This window comes from Heloderma suspectum, chromosome 11 (assembly GCF_057233095.1).
Source record: "Heloderma suspectum isolate Gila_16-S chromosome 11, 16-S_ref, whole genome shotgun sequence".
In the NCBI taxonomy this organism is placed as follows: Eukaryota; Metazoa; Chordata; class Lepidosauria; order Squamata; family Helodermatidae; genus Heloderma; species Heloderma suspectum.
Window position 1 is genome coordinate 33,609,861 of NC_139468.1, and position 24,046 is coordinate 33,633,906.

Sequence of the window (24,046 nt, forward strand, 5' to 3'; positions counted from 1 at the left end):
TATTTAACCCATGGTTTGTTGTCCTATCTAGGGTTTGTCTGGTAGATGATTGAACAAACCATGCTTTGTGTTCCTCCTCCTGTCTCCCTGTTATCTTAAATGTCTTTGCAGTGGTGTTGTACAGGTATGTAGAACAGCTGTTTTACTGCTGTTGCCCATCTTCTGTATAGCCTGGAGAAACAACCCACAAGTAACTCATGGTTCTGAGTTCACATGTAACTCTAACCCATGATTTAAACAACCCAGAGTTCACAACCCAACAATAAACCATGGGTTCTCTTTCTGGGTGGTTAACAAGCCATGATTGGTTAGCATGGTCATGTTCACACATCATGACAACCCAGAATGCGGCAACCGATACCGTGTCTTAGCATTATGTGTGAACCAGGCCATTGTGTCTGTGCATCCCAGCAGTCCTAGGTGCAACCTGAAACCTGCATTATACCTAGTGGAGCCTTAAGTATGCTGTCTCCTCCTGCATGCCATCTTAGGACTGTGACCAATGTGGCTACAACATCAAGGTAGCTTTACCTTTACTCCTGGTTTGCTTAACATACAGTCTAATGAAGAGTTCTAGGGAACTCAAAAGCTTGCTCTATTTTGGGACAGTGTGCTTGATATTGACTGATAGTGGATTTTGGAGTTGAATTGTATGGCTCATGTAAGTGTTCTAGAACACAGTGGTGTTAGGTATAACTTCACATCTGTTTGACCTCCCATTCAATTTGGGAAGCAACTCCTGATACTAAAATGCCAGTGAACTATTTTTTATATGTGTAGACTGAGGCCTGTTCCAATCAACAACATAGCTGTTTGGGCACAGATGTGCTCTTCTGGGTTTCAGGCCTGTGACTTGAAATATGTGAAAATGACATGCCAAGAAGACGTTCCTGCTACTGTGTTAACGTTTATATACCAATCTGTGAAGAAAGCTGCACATAAAACTCCAGATCTGCTTCTAAGAGAGAGAGTTGCGTCGTATTGACAGTCTTTGGCCAATATGGAGCATGTATAGCTTAATGGCTCACTGTGAATTGTGAGACTGGAACAATTGTTCAAGATTCCTTAGGTAGCCTGGAGAACCTTCTTTCCCAACCTCCATCTTCTTTTCCTCCCCCTCCCACTCCTTACTCATAATATTGGCCTACCTTTATAGCAGGGGTAGAAACCTTTGTTAGGCCTTTGGCAATTTGAGAAACTGTCTTGGGCACCAGCACAAAATGGCTGCCATGGGAGGTGTGGCAGAGGACAAGCAACCTGCTCAAAAGATTGAGTACAGGGCAGAGGTAGAATCTGAGCCCCAGCACTCTAAACAATTCCTTTGAACACACACTTTTGAGCACCAACAGAAACCTATTTCACTTCAATCCCAGCTGCTAGTAGGAAAACGTGTTAATTTTTTTTACGTGGGAGGGGGAGAGTGCCAAGAAGTTGTCCGGGTGGTGAATTGGTGCCAGTGGGGATCACATTGTATACCCCTGTATATAGGATAGCTGTGAGAATTATTGGAACGATATATGTGCTTTGAAAAGTCTAAAGTGTGATACAAACACTAACTATAACAAAATTCCCCAATGTTCTTGCTTTTGATTTTTTGTGTCCAGTTTTACCATAGCGGGTCAGACCTTTTATATTCTACTTATGATACTTTGGGTACGGGAGGGTTCTGTATATATCTAGAATAAGGTCCCCTCCTTACAAAGAAGTAATTCTTCATAAGGTGCCACATATTTTCTGAGCTGTCCTCTGTTCATGCCTTTCCTCCTCTGTCTTTCCCTCCCTCCCTCCCTCCCGGCAACAATGGGATTCCAATAAGGAATGGAATATTTTAAATTTGTGCATAACTGGAATAGGCTGCGATGGTGTAATCTTGTTGATGGAAGTTCCTGTTTTTGATAACTCTTGTAAAATGTACAGACCACTCCCTGAGGAGCAGGCTGTGTGTGTGTGTGTGTGTGTGTGTGTGTGTGTGCATGCGTGTATGTTTTTATGTGTATATATTCTTTGTAAGGTCATAAAATTATCCTTCTTGAGAAAAAGCCCCCCTGGAAGCATAAGGGTTAAGTCAAAACTCCACTCTGCAGCTTGCTTTGGTTTCCAGGGGGAAAAATGCAAAATGCTTTGAATGTCTGAAATTCCTGACCCTACTACTTTGCTGGATGAAGGAGCTGGTTTATTCATGGGAGGCTCCCTTTTGCACCCCTTAGACCTCCCTCCCCTCTACTTCCTGACTTGCCGCTTCCAAGATTTATAGGGGGTCCAAGGCTGATTGTTTCTCTTTTCTTTCCTATTGAAAGGCGGCCTTTGAAGAGGGGGAAAGCTGTGCTTCCTGTCGCTGTGGCTTGAGGCTACAAAGGGAACAGATCTTGGAAGTTTAGTCACTTGTTTTGTGCCGTTTGGGAGGGAATTTGTAAGGGAGTCTCTCCCTTCCTCTTGAAAACTGTTCGTCACATGCACAGAGAATAAAGCTGTAGATGCAATGGGTGGGTTGGACTGTACCACTTAAGATTGCAGATGGAGAGGGGCGTTTTTGAACCTCGTGTATACCATAGAGCTGAACTAACATTTCTCAGAAGGCATTTTTTCCTCCTGAGAAAACATCTGAGATATTTTTTTTCTTACCCACCCGAGAAAAAGGTGACTTTGCAGAATTTTCTCCACTGTGTTTGCCCCACAATGCCTCGGAACCTTAAGGGGAAAAAGAAAGAAGCTGAGCTACTGCAACTCAAAGATTTAGAAAAAGTTCACTGCATGTAGTAAACTAGTAAATCGGGTTCTGCATATCCCTTTTCCTCTCTCCCTGATGGAGTTTTTAAAAATCTCACAACCACCATGGATTATTACCCTTCCTATTGGTACAGGTCGTCAATATTTCCAACTTTTGCTTTGTCAAATAAAAAGGCAAATAGTCATAATGGACAAAACATACGAGAGGAATATCAGAAAATAAATCGAACAATGTAGGTTCAGGTCTGTGTCGGAGTTAAATAGGTGCTGGAATTATTAAAGTTTTCTTGTATGCTGGGTTTCTGCCCAACCCCCCAAATAGTGACAAGATAAGAAGCAGAGAAATAATTTAGTATTTCCCTGGATATTTGCCTGCTGATCTTGAGATTCTGTCTATATGAGAGAGACTGAGATCAAAACAATATACTGAGGGAAAAGGATCATCTTTTTTCCACAGAGCACTGCTTATGTGCAAGAACAGAATTTCAGTGATGCATTTTATGTGTCCAGTTTATCTCTCTGCAAGAATGGTTTGTTCAGTTTCATGGGAAAAGGGTTAGTTCACAGATGCCAGTGTGCCACTCTTCCCCACCACACTCTGAAGCAGGGGTGAGCAGCACGTGGGCCGCATGTAGCCCCTTGGGCTGTTTTGCGCCCCCTGCTACCTCTCAAAGTGCTGCTGCTGAATTGGCGCCACATTTTGGTGGTGCACTGGCAGAAAAAAGCATTTCCCCTTTAAAACAAGGTGTGCCTCCTTTTAATGGCAAATCACACTCTTTGGGGTCTTCTGGGAGCATGATTTGCTTACTGTGTGCCTTGTTTTAAAGGGAAAAGTGGTTTCTTTGCTGCTGCTGCCATGCTGCCAAAATTCGGTGGTGGTGATTTTGGCGGTGGAGTGTGTGTGGCTGCTGCTCTGTGAGCTGTTTATAAAGTATCTTTAGTGGAAAGTCTAAACCAATGATGCAAAGGTTTGAACCTGAAACCTTCTGCGTGCAAAGCATGTCTGTGAGAGCGCCCTCTCAATCTGAGACATAGGTGCAAGGGAAAGAGACTTTTCAGTGGTGGCCTTCCTAGAGAGATCGCCTGGTGCCTTCCTCTCTGTATTTATGGTGCCAGGCAAAGACCTTCTTATTCTCTGGCCTCTTAAAATTATTTTAATACCCTAATCTCTGCATGATGGCATGGTTGTTCTTCCTCCGCAAAGAGTATGTTGTGGTTCTCTGTAGAATGTGATGGCAATGGATGTGGTGTTACTCTCTTGTTTTGATAGGCTGCTTATTTTATAGTGGTTTTGTGCTGTTTTATTCGTTGTTTTATTGGAGCTGCGACTTTAATTCGTTTTAATTTGTTTCTAGAGCGCTTTTGTTATTGGGCAACTAATACATGGAGTGAGTAAATAAACAAAACAAATCTCTGGTCCTTTCAAGAGGGATTACATGGAGAATATTGGGGGTAAAAGTACTTAAATCAAACTTGAAAATAATCCCTAACCTGTTCTCCTGCAGTGGATAAGAAAGGGGTTCTATTAAAAGTTGTACATGGGTGTGGTTGTATTTGTGTTCGGCATGTTCACTCCTGCCTTTTTTCTCTTGCACACATGAGCGGTTAAAGAACACAGAAATTGAGCATTTAGTCTGAACCTGGAGCCATGGTTTGTTGCTTGTAAACAAGACAGCATCACAACCCAGCGTTTGCTGTTGGCTTATAAATAATGGTTTGTCCTGGAGCAGCCGGTCAGGATCCTGAGTTTGGGTGTAGCATAAAAGTCTCAATTTCTGATTGTTTGCCTGCCTGGGCAGGTGGGAGGAGCAAAGCAGAGGAGGACAGCCTGTGCCCATGGGCATGCAGCTCATTGATAAGCCAGGAATCCTGGCTTGCCGTTAGGGGTGAACATGGCCTATGTGTGTTTTTCTATTAAGCCAACATTTATAGAGATGCACTAGGTGTGAGGGCCGGTAACTTTTGCAGACGGTTTTCTCAGACTGATTGGAACTCACCTAGCTGGTGTTCCTATCTTGTGATTCCAAAACTTGCCCTGTCAAAGAAATACCACTTAGCTTCTCTCCTCCCTCCCCTTGTGTAGATAGAACCACTGTTAATGTTTTGTGAACTTAGTCTATTAATGTGCCTGCCTAGTGAAGGTTTGTGGTTAATAGGAGCTGGAGTTCAATTTGTTCTAACGAAACATTACCATAGAAGGCCAAGTAGAGTTGTTTTGTTTTCCTTGGGCAAGAGCTGAATGTTGTGCAACTGTATCTTGTGTATTGTTAAAGGAGAATTGTTGGGTGGGGGGAAGCTAAGCATCTCTGTGGTTCTTGAATGAGCTGAATCACTGTTGTACCTCCTTCCCCTGACTCCTCAAACTTTACCACTTCAATCCTAAGGGCTATAACTCAGTGGTAGAACACATTCTTTGCATGGAGACATGTGGTTCCCAGGTGGCCTCCCCTCCAAGCACTGACTAGACCCAGACCTGCTTATCTTCCGCAAGGTAGCTGTCTCATGTGCCTTCAGACCATGTTACTTGTTAATGCTCGTGTTACTCGTTAATGCTCGTGTTACTCTGTAACTTTGGGTTCACCAAATAGAAGAAAGATGGGCTAAAATGCAAGAAATGGGCAATGGTTGGGCACTAGACACCTTATTGCTATCCCCTCTTCTGGTTCTTCCCCCAACCTGATGGTTCCTGGCGGCCTTACCAGTCTGCCCTTGGGTCTGGTGCTGCTGCTGCTGAATGCCACGTCTATCCAAAATAAAATCTCCCTCATTCATGATTTGATTGTGGATGAGGGGGCTGACCTGGCATGTGCTACTGAGACCTGGGTGGGGGAACTGGGAGGGGTCACTCTCTCCCAGCTGTGCCCTCCTGGGTATTCCGTGCAGCACCAGCACCGACTCAAGAGTCAGGGAAGAGGGGTTGCCGTGATCTATAGGAATTCATTCCCTCTCTCTAGGCTTCCTGCTCATTCGAGTGCAGATCTTGAGTGCTTGTACCTTGTGTTGGGTACCCGGGACAGATTAGGGATTCTGTTGGTATACCGCCCACCCCGCTGCCCATCAGACTCCCTGCCTGAGCTGACGGAGGTGGTCTCGGACTTGGTGTTGAGGACCCCTAGGATGATGGTCCTGGGGGATCTCAACTTCCATGCTGAGGCCGCTGTATCCGGGGTGGCTCAGGACTTTATGGCCGCCATGACAACCATGGGGCTGTCCCAACATGTCATCAGCCCAACACATATAAAAGGACACACGCTTGATCTGGTTTTCTCGACTGGGCAGGAGGACGGTGATCTGAAAGTGGAGGAATTAACATCTGTCCCTTTGTCATGGTCAGATCACTTCCTGTTGAGGTTTAGACTCTTGGCAGCCTTCCCCCTCTGCAAGGGTGGGGGACCTATTAAAATGGTCCGCCCCTGGAGGCTAATGGATTCTGCTGGATTCCAGAGGGCTCTGGGGGATTTTCCTGCTGGTATGGCTGGTGCTCCTGTCGAAGCCCAGGTCGCTCTGTGGAATGCAGAGATGACTCGGGCGGTTGACACGATTGCGCCCAAGCGCCCTCTCCCTCTGAGCAGAGCCCGGCCAGCTCCTTGGTATACACCTGAGCTGAGGGCAATGAAGCAAGAGGGGAGACGGCTAGAACACAGGTGGAGGAAAACTTGTGCTGAGTCTGACCGAACACAGGTAAGAGCTCACTATTGAGCCTACTCCGTGGCGGTGAGGGTGGCAAAGAGACGGTTCTTTTCCACCAGCATTGCATCTTCTCAGTGTCGTCCAGTGGCGCTTTTCCGAGTGGTTTGTGGCCTGTTACATTCTGGGCCAGGGAGAGAGAACTGTGAAACTCTCGGTTGCATGCTGTGACGAGTCTGCATGGCACTTTGAAGATAAAGTCGCTCAGATTCGTCATGAATTGGACGCCATGATTAATGCAGTTCCATTGGTAGAGGTGTTCAGAGCACCATCTGGTCCAGTTTTATTGGATGAGTTTAGTTATTGAGGCCTGAGGATGTGGACAAGGTTCTTGGTCAAGTCCGATCGACCACTTGTGTGCTTGACTCTTGCCCTTCATGGTTTATTAAATCAAACAAGGAGGGGATGTCCGGCTGGGTCCAGGAGGTTATAAATTCCTCCTTGAGAGAGGGAGTGGTGCCTGCCGCTTTAAAAGAGACGGTAATTAGACCACGTCTGAAAAAGCCTAACCTGGACCCAGAGGATGTTAAGAATTATAGGCCAGTGGCCAACATCCCCTTCCTGGGCAAGGTGCTTGAGCGGGTGGTTACAGGACAGCTCCAGGCACTCTTGAATGAAACAGATTATCTAGGTCCATTTCAATCGGGCTTCAGGCCTGGTTTTGGAACAAAAACTGCCTTGGTCGCCCTGTGGGATGACTTCTGCCGGGAGAGAGATAGGAGGAGTACAACCCTGTTGATTCTCCTGGACCTCTCAGTGGCTTTCGATACCATCGACCATGGTATCCTTCTGGATAGGTTGTCTGGGGTGGGAGTTGGAGGCCCTGCACTGCAGTGGTTCCGCTCCTACTTATATGAGCTCGCTGGCCAGTCCCTGTTAACAATCTTGCTGCTTTATTTTGGACCAGCTGAAGTTTCTGGACCATTTTCAAAGGCAGTCCCATGTATAACACATTATAGTAATCCAGAGAAGTTATCAGAGCATGGATAACTGTAGCTATGCTACCTCTGTCCACATAAGGGCATAGTTGGTATACCAGCCTAAGCTGGTATACCAACCAGCTGATTCCAGAATGATGATTCCAGAAGGTGGTGCTGGGGCATTACTGCTCTGTGCCATGGCAATTGTGCCATGGAGTTCCACAGGGCTCTGTTTTATATCCCATGCTGTTTAACATCTGCATGAAACGGCTGGGGGAGGTTATCCGGAGGTGTGGGCTGAAGTGCCATCAATATGCGGACAACATCCAGCTCTACCTCTCTTTCTCATCAAAACCAGGTGAGGCAGTGGCTGTTCCGAATCAGTGCCTGGGCACGGTAATGGACTGGATGAGGGCCAATAAACTGAAACTCAATCCAGACAAGACGGAGGTACTGTTAGTGGGTGGTTCGTCTGCCCGGCTAGGTGACATTCAACCTGTTCTGGAGGGGGTTGCACTCTCCCTAAAGGATCATGTTCGTAGTTTGGGGGTGCTCTTGGATCCAGAACTGTCACTTGAGGCACAGGTGAACTCAGTGGCACGGAGCACTTTTTATCAGCTTAGGCTGGTATACCAACTATGCCCTTATGTGGACAGAGGTAGCATAGCTACAGTTATCCATGCTCTGATAACTTCTCTGGATTACTATAATGTGTTATACATGGGACTGCCTTTGAAAATGGTCCGGAAACTTCAGCTGGTCCAAAATAAGGCAGCAAGATTGTTAACAGGGACTGGCCAGCGAGCTCATATTACGCCAGTACTTTTCCAGCTGCACTGGCTTCCAGTCCATTTCTGGGCCCGATTCAAAGTGCTGGTATTAACGTTCAAAGCCCTTAACGGCTTGGGGCCAGGTTATCTGAAGGATCGCCTCTTCCTATATGTGCCTGCCTGGACCTTAAGATCATTCTCAGCGGCCCTTCTCCATGAGCCCCTGCCAATGGAAGTGAGGCAGGTGGCTACTAGGAGGAGGGCTTTTTCTGCTGTGGCACCCCGGCTCTGGAATGAGCTCCCTAGTGAGGTTCGCCTGGCACCTACACTGTATTCTTTCTGGCACCAGGTGAAGACCTTTTTATTTTCCCAGGCATTTTAGCATTTTAGCTTTCTAGACTTTTAGCTTTGCTGTTTTAAATCTGTATTTTAAATCCCTGCACTGCTGCTAGGTTTTATTCTGGTTGTATTGTTATACTGTGGTTTTAATGTTCTATATATTTTAAATTGTTTTATTGTGTGTTGTTTGGTTTTAATTTTTGTGAACCGCCCAGAGAGCTTCGGCTATTGGGCGGTATAGAAATGAAATAAATAAAATAATAAAATAAAATAAATAACAATACACTAATTATAAATAACAACATAATACATATTAAATAACCCCCCTTTCCATTTTTTTGCCACCAGTTTTTTTCCCAGATTAAAAAAGAAATGAACTGCATTTGAAATAGTTCATTTTGGGCTCTGGTGAATCTCAAGGGCACAGATATTTAAATATGGAGAAATTTAACAAAAATATGCATTAAGGTTTGAACTGGGAATGTAGATGGCTGTATTAACAGAGCAGTCTCGGGTGTAATTTCAGGCTCATGAATTGGACATAGCACAAATGATTGTTATAGTATGCACTTGCGAATTGTATTGATGCTGGACAGGTTGTGCTGTTAGTTGTGATGGTTGAATTGCCCTGCCCAGAGCAGTGAAGGTTGATAATTCAAGTTATCTGTGACCTTGTGCTACTCTGACCTTGGGAGCCTCTTTCTCACAATCATGACATATCAAATACCCCCTTTTTTGGACACTTCTGCGTCCACCTGGACAAGGAGAATGTGTCAGAGATACAAAAGTGTGTTTGGAGCACTTCAGGAAATCTTCATTTTCACTGGGTGCTGTAGCATTGCGTCAGAAGAAAGGCTTAGTTACATAAATTATGTTTAATATCATCTGAATTACGTAGTGGTAAGAAGGAAACTACAGGGTGTTCGCATGAAATGGTGAATGACGGGCATTGTGTTTGGTTTTGTACTTTGAAAGGCACATCATGGTACACATACGCACACCCTCTTCTCTGTATGTGCGTAAAATATGGTCCAGAGAAAACACACGGCAGCCAAAAAGAAACGTTAGTACTCTTTGAACTGGGATTAGTTTGTCTTTTTAAATACATTAATTTCAGGGCAAAATGAACGAAAATAAGAACCGACGTGTTATGCAGTCATTAGCTATTGTTGAATAGATGAATTTTCTAAAAGGAAAAACAAGATGGGACAAAAGGGCAAACCCAGGTGCAAAAAGAGACAAAAGCTAAATGTGATTTATTGTAAAAATATTCAAATCTTACTAAACCCTCATATGAATTTCTTTTAAAACCTCAAAATTCCTGATGCATTGTGAGTTTAAGCTTTCCTTCAGGGGACCGGATACTGAAGGCTTATTAAACTGCTGTAAAAACAAATGATTATTTTCCTGGGTATATCCTCTCTCACTCTCCCAACACTGTCACACTGTAGCACGTCCAAGAAACAGAACCCAAGTGGGGATACGTAGATAGAGGTTGGCCTGTTGGTGGCCACCACTTGGCCTGGCTTGTATATAACGCTAAACCATAGCACAAAGATTCAAGGTTCATACACTTTCCTCTGGTGTGAATGTGAGCAGGACATGTAAAGCTTATGCCACCAGTTTCAATTAACTGCAGTTATTTATTTATGTCCAAAACCAGACAAACCATAGTTAGTGTCTACTGCGGTTTACTGCAGGGTTGGGATAACTTTAGGCTTGTGGGATCTACTTTATTTTTTTACTAGAACCCTGAGGTCCACCAACTAGAGCCAGCAACAAAATAGTGGCTCAGGAGGGTGGACATACGGTAAGAATTAAGGACAGGGTACCTCTGAGCACCTGCTTAACGCAGGACAATAATTGACTTCTGGTTTCCTCCCAGGCTTTCTGTTTCAGCAGCCTAATTTAGTGTTTGTGGGAAAGCCTTTTAGTTGCTGCTGCTGTTAGAGAACTGGGAGTCAAACTCTTGCTGATGTAGTGCAGGTCACCTAGAGATCTATCAGTAGGTTCTAATCTGCCTCCTGCCCTCACCTCATTTAGGGAAACAAGCCAACTTGAAACTATTGTTTATAATCCTGGCTTGTTGCTCTAACCGTAGTTAACATTGAACACAATTACTCAGGTTCAGATGATCTCCAGTAACTGCAGTTAGTTGAAAACAAGTTCAAACATTTCCAGTCTCCCTGTCCTTGTGGCTGTGTCAGAGGGGGAGGGGGTGGGTAGGAAAATGCCAGCGGAGTCTTACCCAGACCCGCTCCCTCCATTTAGCAGTGTCTGAACACAGCTATTGACCTGGTTTGCATGTTGTAACAATCCATGGTTAACAAACCATGGGTACAAGCTCTGCGTTGTTGGTTTCCCTAACAAACTAGAGTTCCAGGTTCTGATGTCAGGATAAGCAACCTTGGAATGAAGCGTCCCTGGATTCTTGATTTAAGTGAGGGTGGGCACACATGGGGGAACCAGCATCCCACTCTCAACAACCCACAGTTGCTTTCAGCAACTGCTCCATTAAAAGCAGGAAGTACCATCCACCTCATGCCTTACTTATCCTAAAGTTTAAGGGTATTGTTTTGGTAGGCTTGGTATTAGTTGTCCTATATGGGTTTTTGAGATGAACACAGCCCTTTTTGCGTGGTATTACAACTTCTATTTCCCCTTGTTGGTTTGGGTAACATCTCTGGAAAAACTAGCCTTGTATTTCTGCACTCACCTGGTAGCCATAGGTGGCACTGCAGAGAGATTTTGTGATGTTCGGTGGTATATAAATGCCACAAATAAACTAATTAATTACATAAGGAATTGTATGTAGATGAGTGGGTGAGCTCCGCCTTCTTCTGTGCACAGCAGAGAAAGAAAGCCCCCCTCCTCTGTTGCCAACATGAAACTGGAGCAGGCTGCTGCAGGAAAGATGGAATTCTCTGCTAGTTCCCAGCCTGCTATAATTAAACTAGGCCTAGCCTAGTTAAAACAAACAAACAAACGTTTGCATGCTTGTGGTGTTATTTGTAAGGGAGGACAAAGCCACTTGTTTTTGTGGTTCTATCCCCCCCCCCCCGAATAAGCATGGTACACCCCTTCTTGTTGTTGCTGGCAAAATAGACTCCGTTAGAATCCGTCAGGGGTTGCCTGGCCCCTTGAATTCGTCAGTACTAAGGTTGATAAGGTTTTTAGTACGTTCAGGTTTTGGAGCCATCATTTAACTAAGTGGAGTATGATAGAAATTACGGGTGTGACCCTGCTAAGGCTGTGTTTACTGTTGTGAAAAATTTATGCTAGGGTAGAGAGATTTCAATTTATTACAATTTATATTTTGCCTTTAAGGATACAGTCGCTTCCAAGGAGGCTTACAAAATACAGTAATAGCCACCATAATACCGAAATACAACAATTCATCCAGGGTGCTTATCAGTTAGAGGGCAATTAGTAGTGGATTGACCCATGGTTGGAAGTGAATTGGCTGGCTGGTGCGGGGAGCAGGATTCTGTCCGTGTTGTCTTTGTGTGCCTCCTCTCTGTGTGCTTTGGGACCTTGAAGAATTATTTGAGACTCTAGAAAAGAGGAAGATTGAGTGGCCCCTACCCTTGGGGCCTCTTTTAGTCCTCTGTAATATGGGAGGGTGAGAGTATTTATGTATGTTACTTATTATATTTATATCTGCCTTGTTTCCTCTTGCAAGGAACTAAGGAGGTTTATATGGTCCTCCTCCTCTCTGCTTTATCCTCACAACAACCCTGTGAGGTAAGTTAGGCTGAGAGTCAGTGACACTAGTGAGCTTCATGGCTGAGTGGGGACTAGAACCCATATCTCCCAAGTTCCTGTCCAGCACTCTAACCATTACACCACATTGGCTGTCAGTTGGCAGTTGGGAGCACATGGCAAAGAGTATTAGATGGTGTCCGGACTAGTTGTCTACAAGAAGAAAGATTTCTAATGCCTCGTATTAGATTTTATTTTATTTATTTATTTGCATTTCTGTACCACCTTTCTGGAACCAAGAAAGATGGTTTACAAAAATTAAGAAAACAAGAAAGATAAACTAATACAAACATAGTAAAACATTAATAACAACCTTACAAAACACAACAATTTAAAAACCAAATCAAAACGATGCGTTTTAACCACTTCCTGAAGGTAGGGAGAGTGGGTATTGTACCAGTGTTAACACCTACTCAGAGTGTGTCTGGACCAAGAGAATGTTTTGTTTAATGTACATTTGCAAAGAAAGCAGAGTTTCTGTTGATAGTTCTGTAATCCTTTACTTAAAAAAAAATCATATGTTCTTTTGCCTCCCCCCCCCTTTATCCAGTGTGTGGGCCAAACATCGACATTCGCAACAGTGTGGATCAACTGAAGCAGCTGGAAGGTTGCACGGTGGTTGAAGGGTTTCTCCAGATTTTGTTGATTCCCCAAGGAGAAGACTTCGGCAACTTCCGCTATCCAAAACTCACGATGATTACGGGCTATCTGCTGCTGTTCCGTGTGGCAGGCCTGGAGACCCTGAGTGACCTTTTCCCCAACCTTACAGTAATCCGTGGCAAGAGCCTTTTCTACAACTATGCGTTGGTCGTCTTTGAGATGACAAACCTCAAAGAACTTGGGCTGCACAACTTGAGGAACATCACCCGGGGGGCCATCCGGATTGAGAAGAATTCTGACCTGTGTTACCTCTCCACGATAGACTGGTCACTGATCTTGGATGCCGTCTCCAACAACTACATTGTAGGGAATAAACCGCCGAAGGAATGTGGGGACTTGTGTCCAGGGACAGCAGAGGAAAAGCCGCTGTGTGAGAAGACTTCCATTAACAATGAATACAGTTACCGCTGCTGGACTTCCAACCACTGCCAGAAAAGTAAGAATTGATGGATTGTTAAATTCTGTCCCTGTTTTAATTCAGCTTGTTTCTTATAGATGAAGATATTTTTTAGAAGCAAAACTCTTCACTTAGGGATGAAAGAAATGGGGCTGTTCGAGCTCGCCAAAATTCTGAGGTTCACTTTGACGTTTGGTTTGGCTTGTTTCCATTTTAATTTGTGACCTGTTTATCAGTTCATTTGAACAGGAAAAGTATGCATTTCTATGAGTATTTTTCAAAAGTGTGTATTCCTTCCATTGTCTAAAGTGCAAGAATGTATATATTTTTTTAAAATTAGCATTTCAAAGTGCTACTTTTTCAAAAAATACAATTAGTATTTTTAGCACAATCGCAAATTTGGAAATATGCGAACATCTTTTGAAAAAGGCGCTCCTGCTTGCATTCAGGGTTGGAATGGGGTAATTTTGGATGTTTTGCGAACAAACGAAATTCTAGTACACCTCTGTCCTTGCCCTTCAATAACATGCATTCCCAATATGCTAGTGTTCATCAAGGACACAAGCACAGTTGAGCTTATTATAGTAAGGGCCGAAATGTTCTTGACTACAAGAGATTTTATGTCTGTGTCCTCTAATTGAAACAGAAATTTTACGGAAGGACAGAGAATAGCTTGCTTCTATTTTATTGCATTTATATCCCGCCTTTCTTCTGTTGTGGAACTCAGCCTGGGGTATGTAGAGTCCCCACGCAGTATCTTATCTTTACCTGCTTAGTACAGCAGGTGGCTGTTACCATGTGCCTTTGGAGCTTCGCATTATTTTGGGCTGCAGATCGGAGATTGTATGCTGGAATGCGCCACGAAAAGAATAGCATGCCATTGGGGGGCGGGGAGTCAGGCAGAACCCTTTCCCTCTTTTTAGGCTCGTTTTCCACGTGCAGGCTGTTCTTTCTTCATGGGGGGAGAAATATGCAAGCATGCAACCTCTCCCTCAGACAGCTGTCTCAAGTGGTATGATCCAGGAAAAGCATAACCTTAAGGTTATTCTGGCAAAACTAGCCGTAGGTACTTTAGCATGTGTGAAGGAGGTCTTTGTACTGTGGCCGTTGAACGTTGTGGAACAAGGGTTATCTTGCCTGGACAGTGTTACTGGTGTTATTGCATCCTGAATGTCATCACTCCTGCTTTCCTTGGATTGACTTTGTGGGTAGTATGATGTCATAGAGGCATCCGGGTGCCTGTGGTAGCTATGAAATTACCTGAAATTTGAAGTAGGAAGAGAATATGAGGCCTGCTGTGTCACACCTTTGCTTTCTTAGAAGGGTACAGCTGTATAAGGGACTCTCCTTGCAGAAATGACTTCTCCATCGTGTTCAGGCAAGCGTCCCCATGCTGACTCCAGTGTTCTGTCTTTAAACTGTAATGCTCTTTCCCCTCTTGCCCATGTTTCCCTCTATTAAAATGATATTTCACTTGTCTATCAGAGCAGCTGTGGATGGAGGCATGTTGAGTCAATATGATGACTGGTGTTTGTAACATACTTCGTGGTGTTTACATAACCATTACAACCAAATGCACAGGTGAAACTTGCAGTGAAGTTCTGCTTCTTGCTACTGTTTGCAGTTTTGTTCTTACCTGTGGCAGAGTTTGTCTTCGATAAAAACAAAACAAACTATTAGGCTGGGCCTTCCTGCTTTTTTTGTTTGGGTGGTGATGGTGGTGGTGGGGTGGAAATTGGGCAAACAAGCTGTCACTTGGATAATGGGTATCACATCCATTCAGGTATTCATCCAATGGCATTGAGAAAATTGTTATAGTAGCGTGTTAGAAGCACTGCAAGCTAACATTTTGGAGCAGCAGCTTCCATTTTGGACTGGAAATCTAACTAGTTTTGGTGGACAGCACCAAACATGAGAAGAAGCTTGATACATATAAGTTATTGGCAGTAGTGAGACATCTAGGCTTTTGGGCCTTCCAGGTGTCTGTAGTGAATTCCCAACTTCACAGACATGGACAGGTTCCCTTCTCTTCTGGAGAGAGATTTCAGTGAATTGGGTAGTAGTTCATTTGTTTAATATAGCGCATTCCAAGTGTTGAAAGCCTTCTACATCAGTCAGTAATCTTCCCAACTGCTCTGTGAGGTAGACCAAACGTAACCCTGAATTGTTGATGATGGGAGCTGAAGCTGTGTAGCTTGCCAAAGGCTATCAAATGGGTTCTTGGCTGAAGTGATTGGACTGGAGAATTCCCAGCTGATTCCTAGCCAGTATACTACATCAATGTTTGTCTGAACATGGTATCTCCCTGCCCTCTTGGTATCTCCTTCCTCGTATGATGGTTGTGGTTTGAAGGAGACCCCTTGGTCCAAAACCTAGTTTAGTCCAGTTGGTTCATTAACATTTCCAGGATGTTGGAGTCTGCTCCTACCTGGTTGAGTCTGACTGAAGAGGTCTGAGAATGCAAATTACTTGATTACATGCCATCTGTAGTTTGGAAAGTACTCGTGTTGTTGTCTGTCGAGTTTCAAGCACTAGGAAGAAGTCGGCTATGAAGTCCAAGGTGTTCCAGTGCTTAATAAAATACAATACTGGAAAAAAGATGGCAATATTTGTGGTTGAGTACAGTTGTTTGCATCAAGAAAATGCAAATTCTGCCTTCATGAAGTAATGCAAGGCACAACAACTTTTTTCCGGGTTCGTTTTTGTTGAAGGACTTGCTGAAGTACGTGTGCTTTGGGCATTCTAGAGGCCTGTGGCCAACATATGGGCTGATAAATTCCAAAACACTCACCCCAATCACTGGGCAGTTCACCTCTCTTTGTCATCCCCTTCTGTCTTTGTTTGTGGGGATGGACACTCAGCCTGAGCTGAAGGTGAGGCTGCCCAAGTGAATCAGATGGAGTTATTCCAGAGCAACAAGACTAGGTGTCTGTTTGCCACAGGCTGGATAGCGAGAGTTACCCTGGAAGGTGGGACGCACTCCTATGTTACAATGAGATTTCAGAGTCTTTCCCGCTCCTGTGACACATGTCTTTCTTGTGGTAAGACTTCACTACAGTACAAAGACGTTGGCAAAGGAGGAAGGGCAGCAGTGGCAGCAAGGGCTTGTTGAGAAGGGCAGAGGGCTGTATAGGACACCAAACATGTTCCCCGAACTACAGCAAAGACTGCGCATTTGTCAAGATTCCTATGTACATGAGGACTAGAAACATTAAAAATAAAACCAGGTAGGGATTTTTTTTTTTTCTGACTGGAACAGCAAAATGGCAATCCAATAATGAAATGGTTAAAAGTTATAGGTCATGATGGAGGATAAGATGTAAGGTATTATGGTGCAATGGGCAGAGGAGCAGGAAATATCACAGCAACATGCATCAACTTTCTACGTATTTCGTTACTGAAGTTCCCCCAGAATAATCTTTAGATCCATGTTATTAAAAGGGCTGATGGTAATGAGCTTGGACTGCAAGAAGGGAAGCTTGGTCTTTGCCAGCAGTGTGCTTGGAGGGGAACCATTGCCCTTTCGCAGGGAAAACAAGGGAAGTATAAATGTTCAATTGTTTAAAAGGGAGCTTCCTGTTTACTCTGCTTGGTTGTTTGAGCACATTAGCAGAGGAGGAACAAGGAACACAACAGGCGCACAGCAGAAGGAGGGGGCAGAAAACGAATGCCTGGTTTTTTGGGGGTAGTAATTAACTTGGAGCCTTCACACTCCACTTCAGCATCTCAGTCCAGTGGAACCAGTGCAACATTTTTGCAAGGCCAGCTAAATGGTTTTGTTGGAAGGAAGTGATGTACCGTATCAGGCACTGAGGTCCTGGTGGTGGAGCAAAAATACAATGCAAGGCTCATCTCCTCCTTCCTGCACATGGATTATATAGGGGTGGGGCTAGGTTAGACTCGGATGGATAACGGAGCCTACCTGGTCAGAGGCAGTATACCCCTTTATTTTAGATCCTGTGGATGAATGACATGGGAAGGTTGCACCAATCTGTAGGATTAGTTGGCCTAGCACTATGTTGAGCTGGTACTTTTTACCGTGTTCTTCCTTCTGTATTAGTAACAAATTGTGGGCCATTTCAGTTAATGCAGATGCTGAGAGACGGGTCCAGTACTGAAGCTCTCAGAGTTGCTGCAGGGGATGGGGTGGAGGATAGGATTTGAACCCTTTATTTTCCAGACTGTACGTTTAATAAATGTGTGCACCTGGGATAGTTGGCTCCTGGGCTTGCCTTGCCTTCCTTCTGAAAGGGGAACAAAGCTTAGCATAATGTTCCAAAATGCATCCTATGTAAAGAAACGTTTTTAGTTTCCTAGTGCTTTGCCCTATCCGCCACTACTTAGGTTTGCGTCTGTGACCTTCCATGCCCCCATCTTACCACTACCAGCCACCCCAAAGCTGCCTGTCCCCTTAAAGGGGTGCACAACCCCCTTCAGCTTGAGCACCCAATTCCATTTTGGAGAAGTTCTCGGGCCACATTCCAGCGGTGGGCAGGGCTGAAGGCGAAAGGGGTGGGGTCAAAAATACCAGTATAGTTTAGCTTAAATCTCCAACTGCCAGTAACTTCACCTTCTAGAATTGGGGGAAAAACCTGCACGAAAGCTGGGAAATCTGCAGGTGATGGCTGGTTGTGGGGAAAGGGATGTGGTCATCTGGGAATGGGCCAGATCCGGAGGGCCAGATTTTTCCTCTGAGGCTGAGCTTCTGCAGCCCTGCCTTAAATGATTCTGGCCTTTTTGCCCTTGTTGCCTTTTATGCATGAGATTCTTCCAGTCTGCCTGTGTGATGTTAGCTCTGTTCCTTTGCACAGATAATTTATTTACAGAATTTATTTATGTACATCTGCAGAGAATATTTACTTCTGATTCTTCCCCGACCACCCTCTGTTTTCCCTGCTGTCGAAGTTTTAATTTGAAGCTCCATGGGGCCAGGGACCTGTTCCTCTGTTATTGCTTATATTAAACTCTTTAAAACACTGTAGGTGACGGTATATGAATAAGTATGTTTGTGTAATTTTTGAAAGAATGGCTTGCGCTCTTGTCCTGCTTGTGGACTTCCTATTGGGCTGGCTGGCTTGGCACTGTGGCAACAGCATGCTGGATGACATGGGGCTCTGGTCGCATCCAGCACAGCTCTTTAAGTTCTTCGGGTGGATTACTTTTTTATGCTTTCTACTGGTTGGCTTGATGGGGGTGGGCCTCCTCCCCCGGGAAGCCTGTATTCGAATCCCTTTGTCCTTGTTGAGGCCGTCCATTAAAGGATATCAAGTGGGTGGGTAAAAAGCTGCGTTGGGAACACTTAGTTCTTTTTGAGCAAGCTGGCTTGTTTAATTTTGTCACTGAGCAGAAGCTGGTTATCGCAAACAAAGGAGAAAGCCTTTGCTTCCTTCAGGATAACTCTCTCATGGAAACAATGTCGGAAGCGGGCAGCTTCCAGCAGCCAAGCGACACTTTGTGAGGCTTTGGGAACAATAAATAAACTAGATGGAAAAGTGAAACTTTTTTCTTGTTTCAGTTAACAACAACAACAAATTGGGTGTCTCCTGCTGCCTTTTCCCACCCCTTTCCTTTAAGGGTTTTGGTCCTTGAATTTGAGTCAGTTCCCACAGGCATTTGTAGAGTTGATCCTGCAATATTTACTCTTTGCTTTCTTCTGGGGCTTCAGGGAGGATGCCAAGTGCGTTCCGCTTACATCTCCTTTTGGCAGTAGAATTGGAGAATGATGTTGCGATTCCGGATTTCCGGAAAAGCAAAGTGTTTGGATTGTTGCCAGCAGCTGCTGGGATGCGTAGTTTGTTTCTCCCCTAACTTTTTTTTTTTTTAAAAGAAAAATTAGGACAACGTTTTGTAGGAAAGTTGGAACCAGAGTAAATTCTCCTGGAGAGCAAGTATTCGACTTTCATGTTGCAATGTTGAGTTAAAATGTTAATGGGACCTTCTTTGAAAAACAACAATAAGCCTGTGTAGTGCTTGAGAGTTCTCCCCCACCCCACTCCCCCATCTTTTAAAAAACCATCCAGACTTTATTTACACAATTCTAGTCCTTGAGGATTCCTTTGCCACTGTAAGGATTAAGGGTGTCGGAGAAATCCGCAACAGAATTGAATGGGTTCGGATTCCTATGAATCTTTTTTTTTATTTTCCGGAATTTTACACAAATGTAGTGGTTGAAAACTTTTTTAAAAATTAAAAGCACCAACTGAAAATGCGCACTTTCCCCCATAGGCCAAAGTGTGAAAATGTGCATCTTGCCAGGATTTGCGCATTTTCAGAAGTGCAGCTGGTGCTGTTTGGGCTAGATAGGGCCTCTTAAAGAATAAGTGTCAGATATAATCTGGGGGTTCATTAGGCCCTTTAGTGGTCTCTTTATGTGGTCCCCGGCAACAAACTAAGACCTCTTTATTTTCCCAGGGTCTTGCTGATCCGTTTTAATCTGGTTTGTGCCTTATATTTTTGTACTCCTTGTATTGACTTGATCGATTTAGTTCAGGGAAGGGCAACTTGTAGTTCTACAACTCCGATCAGCCCCAGCAGCCTAGCTGGTGGGGAGGGATCATTGGCGCTGTAGGCCAAAACACCTGGAGGGCTACATATTGCCCACACCTGATATAGTCTGATAACACGTTGCTGCTTTTTAAAATTACTGTTTTTAAAAAAAGAACAAAAAACCCTGCCCCAATAACTGGATTGAAGGGTGGGGTATGCATTTTAATAATAAACACAAACTGTGCTGAAACCTCTCTCAGTTGCCAACCCCAGAGACAATAGCAGATGTTTAGAAGAAGCAATAGTCTTAAACCTTGCTGGAAATGTCTCTTAGTTTTTCATGTGCTCCTTGGATTACCAATATTTACCTATTGCTAGTTGTTGAGCGAGTATGTACTATCATAGAATCATAGAATAGTAGGGTTGGAAGGGGCCTACAATGCCATCGAGTCCAACCCCCTGCTCAGTGCAGGAATCCAGGTCAGAGCATCCCTGACAGATGGCTGTCCAGCCTTGCCTTGAATGCCTCCAGTGTGGGAGAGCCCACCACCTTCCTAGGTAATTGGTTCCACTGTCGTATTTCTCCAACAGTCAGGAGGTTTCTCCTGATGTTCAGCCGGAATCTGGCTCCCTGACACTTGAGCCCAGTATTCCGTGTCCTGCACTCTGGGCTGATCGAGAAGTGATCCTGGCCTTCCTCTCTCTGACAACCTTTCAAGTACTTGAAGAGCTCTATCCTGTCTCCGCTCAGTCTTCTCTTCTCAAGGCTAAACGTTCCCAGTTCTGTGATCTCTCAATTCTCCAGGGTGGTGCCCATAGGCATCTCAGTTGGTAGCTGCCAAGTTACCTGCACCTCCTGAGTTTTATTTTATTTAAGATTTCAAAAAAATAGCTCTAGGAGGCTGCTATAGTGCAAAGCGAACTGCTGCCCTCCAGCACCATCTTTCAAAAGAGTGTTTTTGTGTTCCAGAGCACAGACCCGACCTTTGCCCTGCACTTAGGTTCTTGGGTAAATTTCCATTCTTTTAGTCTCACCAGTTTGCTTTCTGGGAAAATAAAGATTTGGTGAGCACGGTAGCCACTTTATGAATGGGGTGGCAGCCATTTTGTGAAAGTGGTCACAACAGTCTCAATGCCAGATGTGTCCATTGGCCTGCAAAGGTTGGGGGCCCATGCACTCTGTTATGTTTCAAATGGGAAGCTAAGGGAGAGAGTAACCTGCCCAAGGCCACACAGTGAATCTGTGGCAGAAGTAGTATTTGAACCCAGGTTGACATAGCAAGAATTTTAAACTTTTGTCCACTCCTGAGTGTCTTTAAAAAGAGGCACCTGAAACAGAATTTTCTCTCTGTGGTTACACCTTTTATGATTTTGCCTCTTGGGGGAGCAACGTCTTTTCTGCCGACGTGGTCAGTAGCTGCTTTTGCTCTTGGGAGTTACGTAGAGGAGCACCAAACAAAACGGGCGAAGAAATTAGATGACCCAGTCTCTGCTGGTTTGTAGCTCAGTCGAGTGGGCCTTATTTTGAAGTCAGCAGTGTGGTAGAAATTTACATCAGTAGAAAGCCTTGTGCTTCGCAGGACAGCAGAGTGAGCCACGAGGCTCCTCCAGTCCCTGGTTTCCTCCTTCTCTTTCGGCTGTCAGAGCATGTTCTTTGTCCCTTAGAAAATATTGAATCTATGTAGAGTATGCAGGCATGACTAGAAAAGGGAAGGGAGTCTTTGCTCCTGAATTGTTCCTTCGGTTTTATTTATAAGCTGCATCTTGCATATGTCTTTGGCCCTGTGGAATGCTGCAGAAACCCGTAGAAGAACCATAAAAGGAGCAACTTAAAGTGCATCAGTATATCAAAGTCAGTTCCCAACATCCCTGTTTATCCTTTCCTCTGTTTTCCTGGTATAAAATGTTGGATTGTAAGCTCCTCTGGGCAGGGGCCTGTTCTCCTGTAATCAGTAAAGCACCATACATAGTGATGGCCATATATACATAAATATAAACAGTTGTAGTCTGTCACTGTTAATAAGAACCAGAAACCAGGCTGGGGCTATACACAAATGCAGGTTGGACTTCCAGCATCTGGACAGGCTAAGGACATGACTGCAGTGGAGCACTACTAGAGTGCACCCTCTTACAATTCTCCCATATAAATGAGAGGTTCCATTCATTCCTGTGGAGGAATGGTATAGCGCTGGACACTGGTGGGAAGAGGAAAATCTTTTCTCCCTGTGTACTGGGTGTTCTGGCCCTCTCTAACTGGGCTCTCATTGGAGGCTTCTTTGTGGTGGATGGGTGGACATTTTACTTTCTCTAGGACAGGGGTGGAGAACCTCTTTCGGCCTGAGGCAGGGCCGGCCCTACCATTAGGCAGAGTGAAGCAGTTGCCTTAGGCAGCAGAAGCTGGGAGGCAGCAGCAAGGTGTTGGAGGAAAGACCTGTGTGCCTAGCAGACTGCTGCGTGCTTCTTAAGGTCAGGCACAGGATGCTGTCCCATCACCAGTGTTGAAGGAAGATTCAACTGCCAGTCCAGTCGGCTTTTGTACATGGAATGGGAGGGGGTGCCATCTTGTCCTTTGCCTCAGACAGCAAAATGCCTTGGGCTGCCCCTGCCCCAAGGTTGGAATTCAGTTTTAGAGAAGCCCTCGGGGACTGCATTCTAGGGAAAGACGGTGCCAAAAGTGTAGTGGCTAGACTGTTGGATTGGGAGTTGGGAGATCCGGGTTCTAGACCCCACTTGGCCATGGAAGCTCACTAGATGACTTTGAGCCCATCACAGACTCTCAGCCCAACCTACCTCACAGGGTTGTTGTTGCGAGGATAAAATGGAGGAGGATAATGTATTTCGCCTTAAGGAGGAAAAAAGGCAGGATATAAATGGAATAAAGAAAGAAAGAGGAAAGACCCTTCTTTCCAAAAAGACCAGCATATTATAGCTTAATGCTCTCACTACCAGTAACTAAGGTTTAGGAGTGGCATGTCAACATTTTAGAATGAAGGGGGGGAACATGCAAAAGCTGGGAAAACACCAAAATATTGACAGTTGGGGGAAAGGTGGTGAGGCCAGGAGAAGGGTTTGTGTCAGGGATGAGTCCAGGCCCCTTGAGTTGTCTGACAGCTCTGATTCTGAATCAGAATTGGAACAGCTAGATCAGAGCCTGGGGGAGGGACCTCCCCTAGAGCCCCAACGTGCTAGGAGAGATTCCTCGGAAGGCCTTGACAAACAGATGGCCCAGGCTGAGTCGCTGTCTTCTACCTCCATTATCAGAATTCAAGTTCTTGTGGAGGAAGAGGGGCGTGACTTGAGAGATGCTAGGGCACATCACAATGCAAAGTGGGAAAAGTTATGGACGGGGGTCAAATGCTCCGCCAGGGTAGCCACTCTTAGAAGCCGACGTAGGAGGGAGCCACCGTAAGGGAGGGGCATCACTGTGAAGGAAGTTTGGCCATGAGGATCACGGGCAAACTGTTGGCAACTTCCAACAGTTACCCTTAGTCTTCCCTAATTAGAAACTGCAGATTAGTTGTGTAGGGCCTGAGGCAGTCTGAGAGCTTCCTTGAACCTGCATTTGTAGAAAGGCTAGTCTGTAGGAAAAAAAGTCGTATCAACTTGAGGTGTTTTCTCTTTGTGATGTTGATTACGAAGGGGAGGGACGATCCAGTTCCTGGCAGTGTGTGGCTTTCTGGGGAACCCCAGAAGGCCATGTTTGGCCTACAGGCCTGAGGTTAAATATCCCTGCTCCACATATGTCACCCACCATCATATCCATTTTTCTACTTTGTTTCATAAAAAGGACCTTGTTTTAAATGAGATGCTATTAAAGTTGCATTCCAGAAAACAGAATGCATGCAGTGTCAGGATGGGCTTGCAAGCCAGTAATTTTTATTAAAATTTGCTGATCAACCCATATTGAGAGCATGTGGATTGTTGCTCAACTGGGCTATCTGCTTTCTGGGTAAACCCCTCCATTAAAGGTGCCTCAACAGTGTGGTGGAGAGCAGGTTGCAAAAGAGCGACTCTCTTCGCTTTTAGTTTCTCTCGAAGCAAAATGCCTCTTTGAACAAGTGTGGGAAAGAAGTTTCAAAATCTGAACTTGAAAGAGCCTGTGTTCCCCCTCCTGGACACTTCATTAGCATTTGTCATTGATTACATGGTCCTGAATGAAAGCTGCTTAGCCTTTTGATAGTTCTTTGGAGTGTTTGAAAATGCCTCACATACGTTATCAAGTAATCCTTACAACAACTCCGTAAAGTGGGGTTGTGAGGGCTTCTACGTGTTCTAGGCCTCCTTGGCTTCTCCTGCCT

The 24,046-nt window shown here is 44.8% G+C and overlaps 2 protein-coding genes across 2 annotated transcripts in view; both read left to right on the forward strand.

Annotated features, from left to right (window-relative positions):
- Nucleotides 1–24,046, forward strand: part of IGF1R (insulin like growth factor 1 receptor) — a 251,807-nt gene that overhangs the window by 19,737 nt on the left and 208,024 nt on the right. The window contains exon 2 of the mRNA XM_084817400.1: nucleotides 12,756–13,301. Coding sequence (XP_084673526.1) covers nucleotides 12,756–13,301 — 546 coding nt within the window. The remainder of the gene's footprint in view (nucleotides 1–12,755; nucleotides 13,302–24,046) is intronic.
- LOC146337236 (uncharacterized) lies at nucleotides 5,407–6,634 on the forward strand. Its single transcript, XM_084817502.1, has one exon. It carries the CDS (start codon nucleotides 5,407–5,409, stop codon nucleotides 6,424–6,426), a length of 1,020 nt encoding a protein of 339 aa, XP_084673628.1. The 3' UTR covers nucleotides 6,427–6,634.

Bases quoted from the DNA above. Each gene is read 5' to 3' on its own strand.
- LOC146337236 (XM_084817502.1), top strand. From the start codon at position 5,407: ATGGTTCCTGGCGGCCTTACCAGTCTGCCCTTGGGTCTGGTGCTGCTG.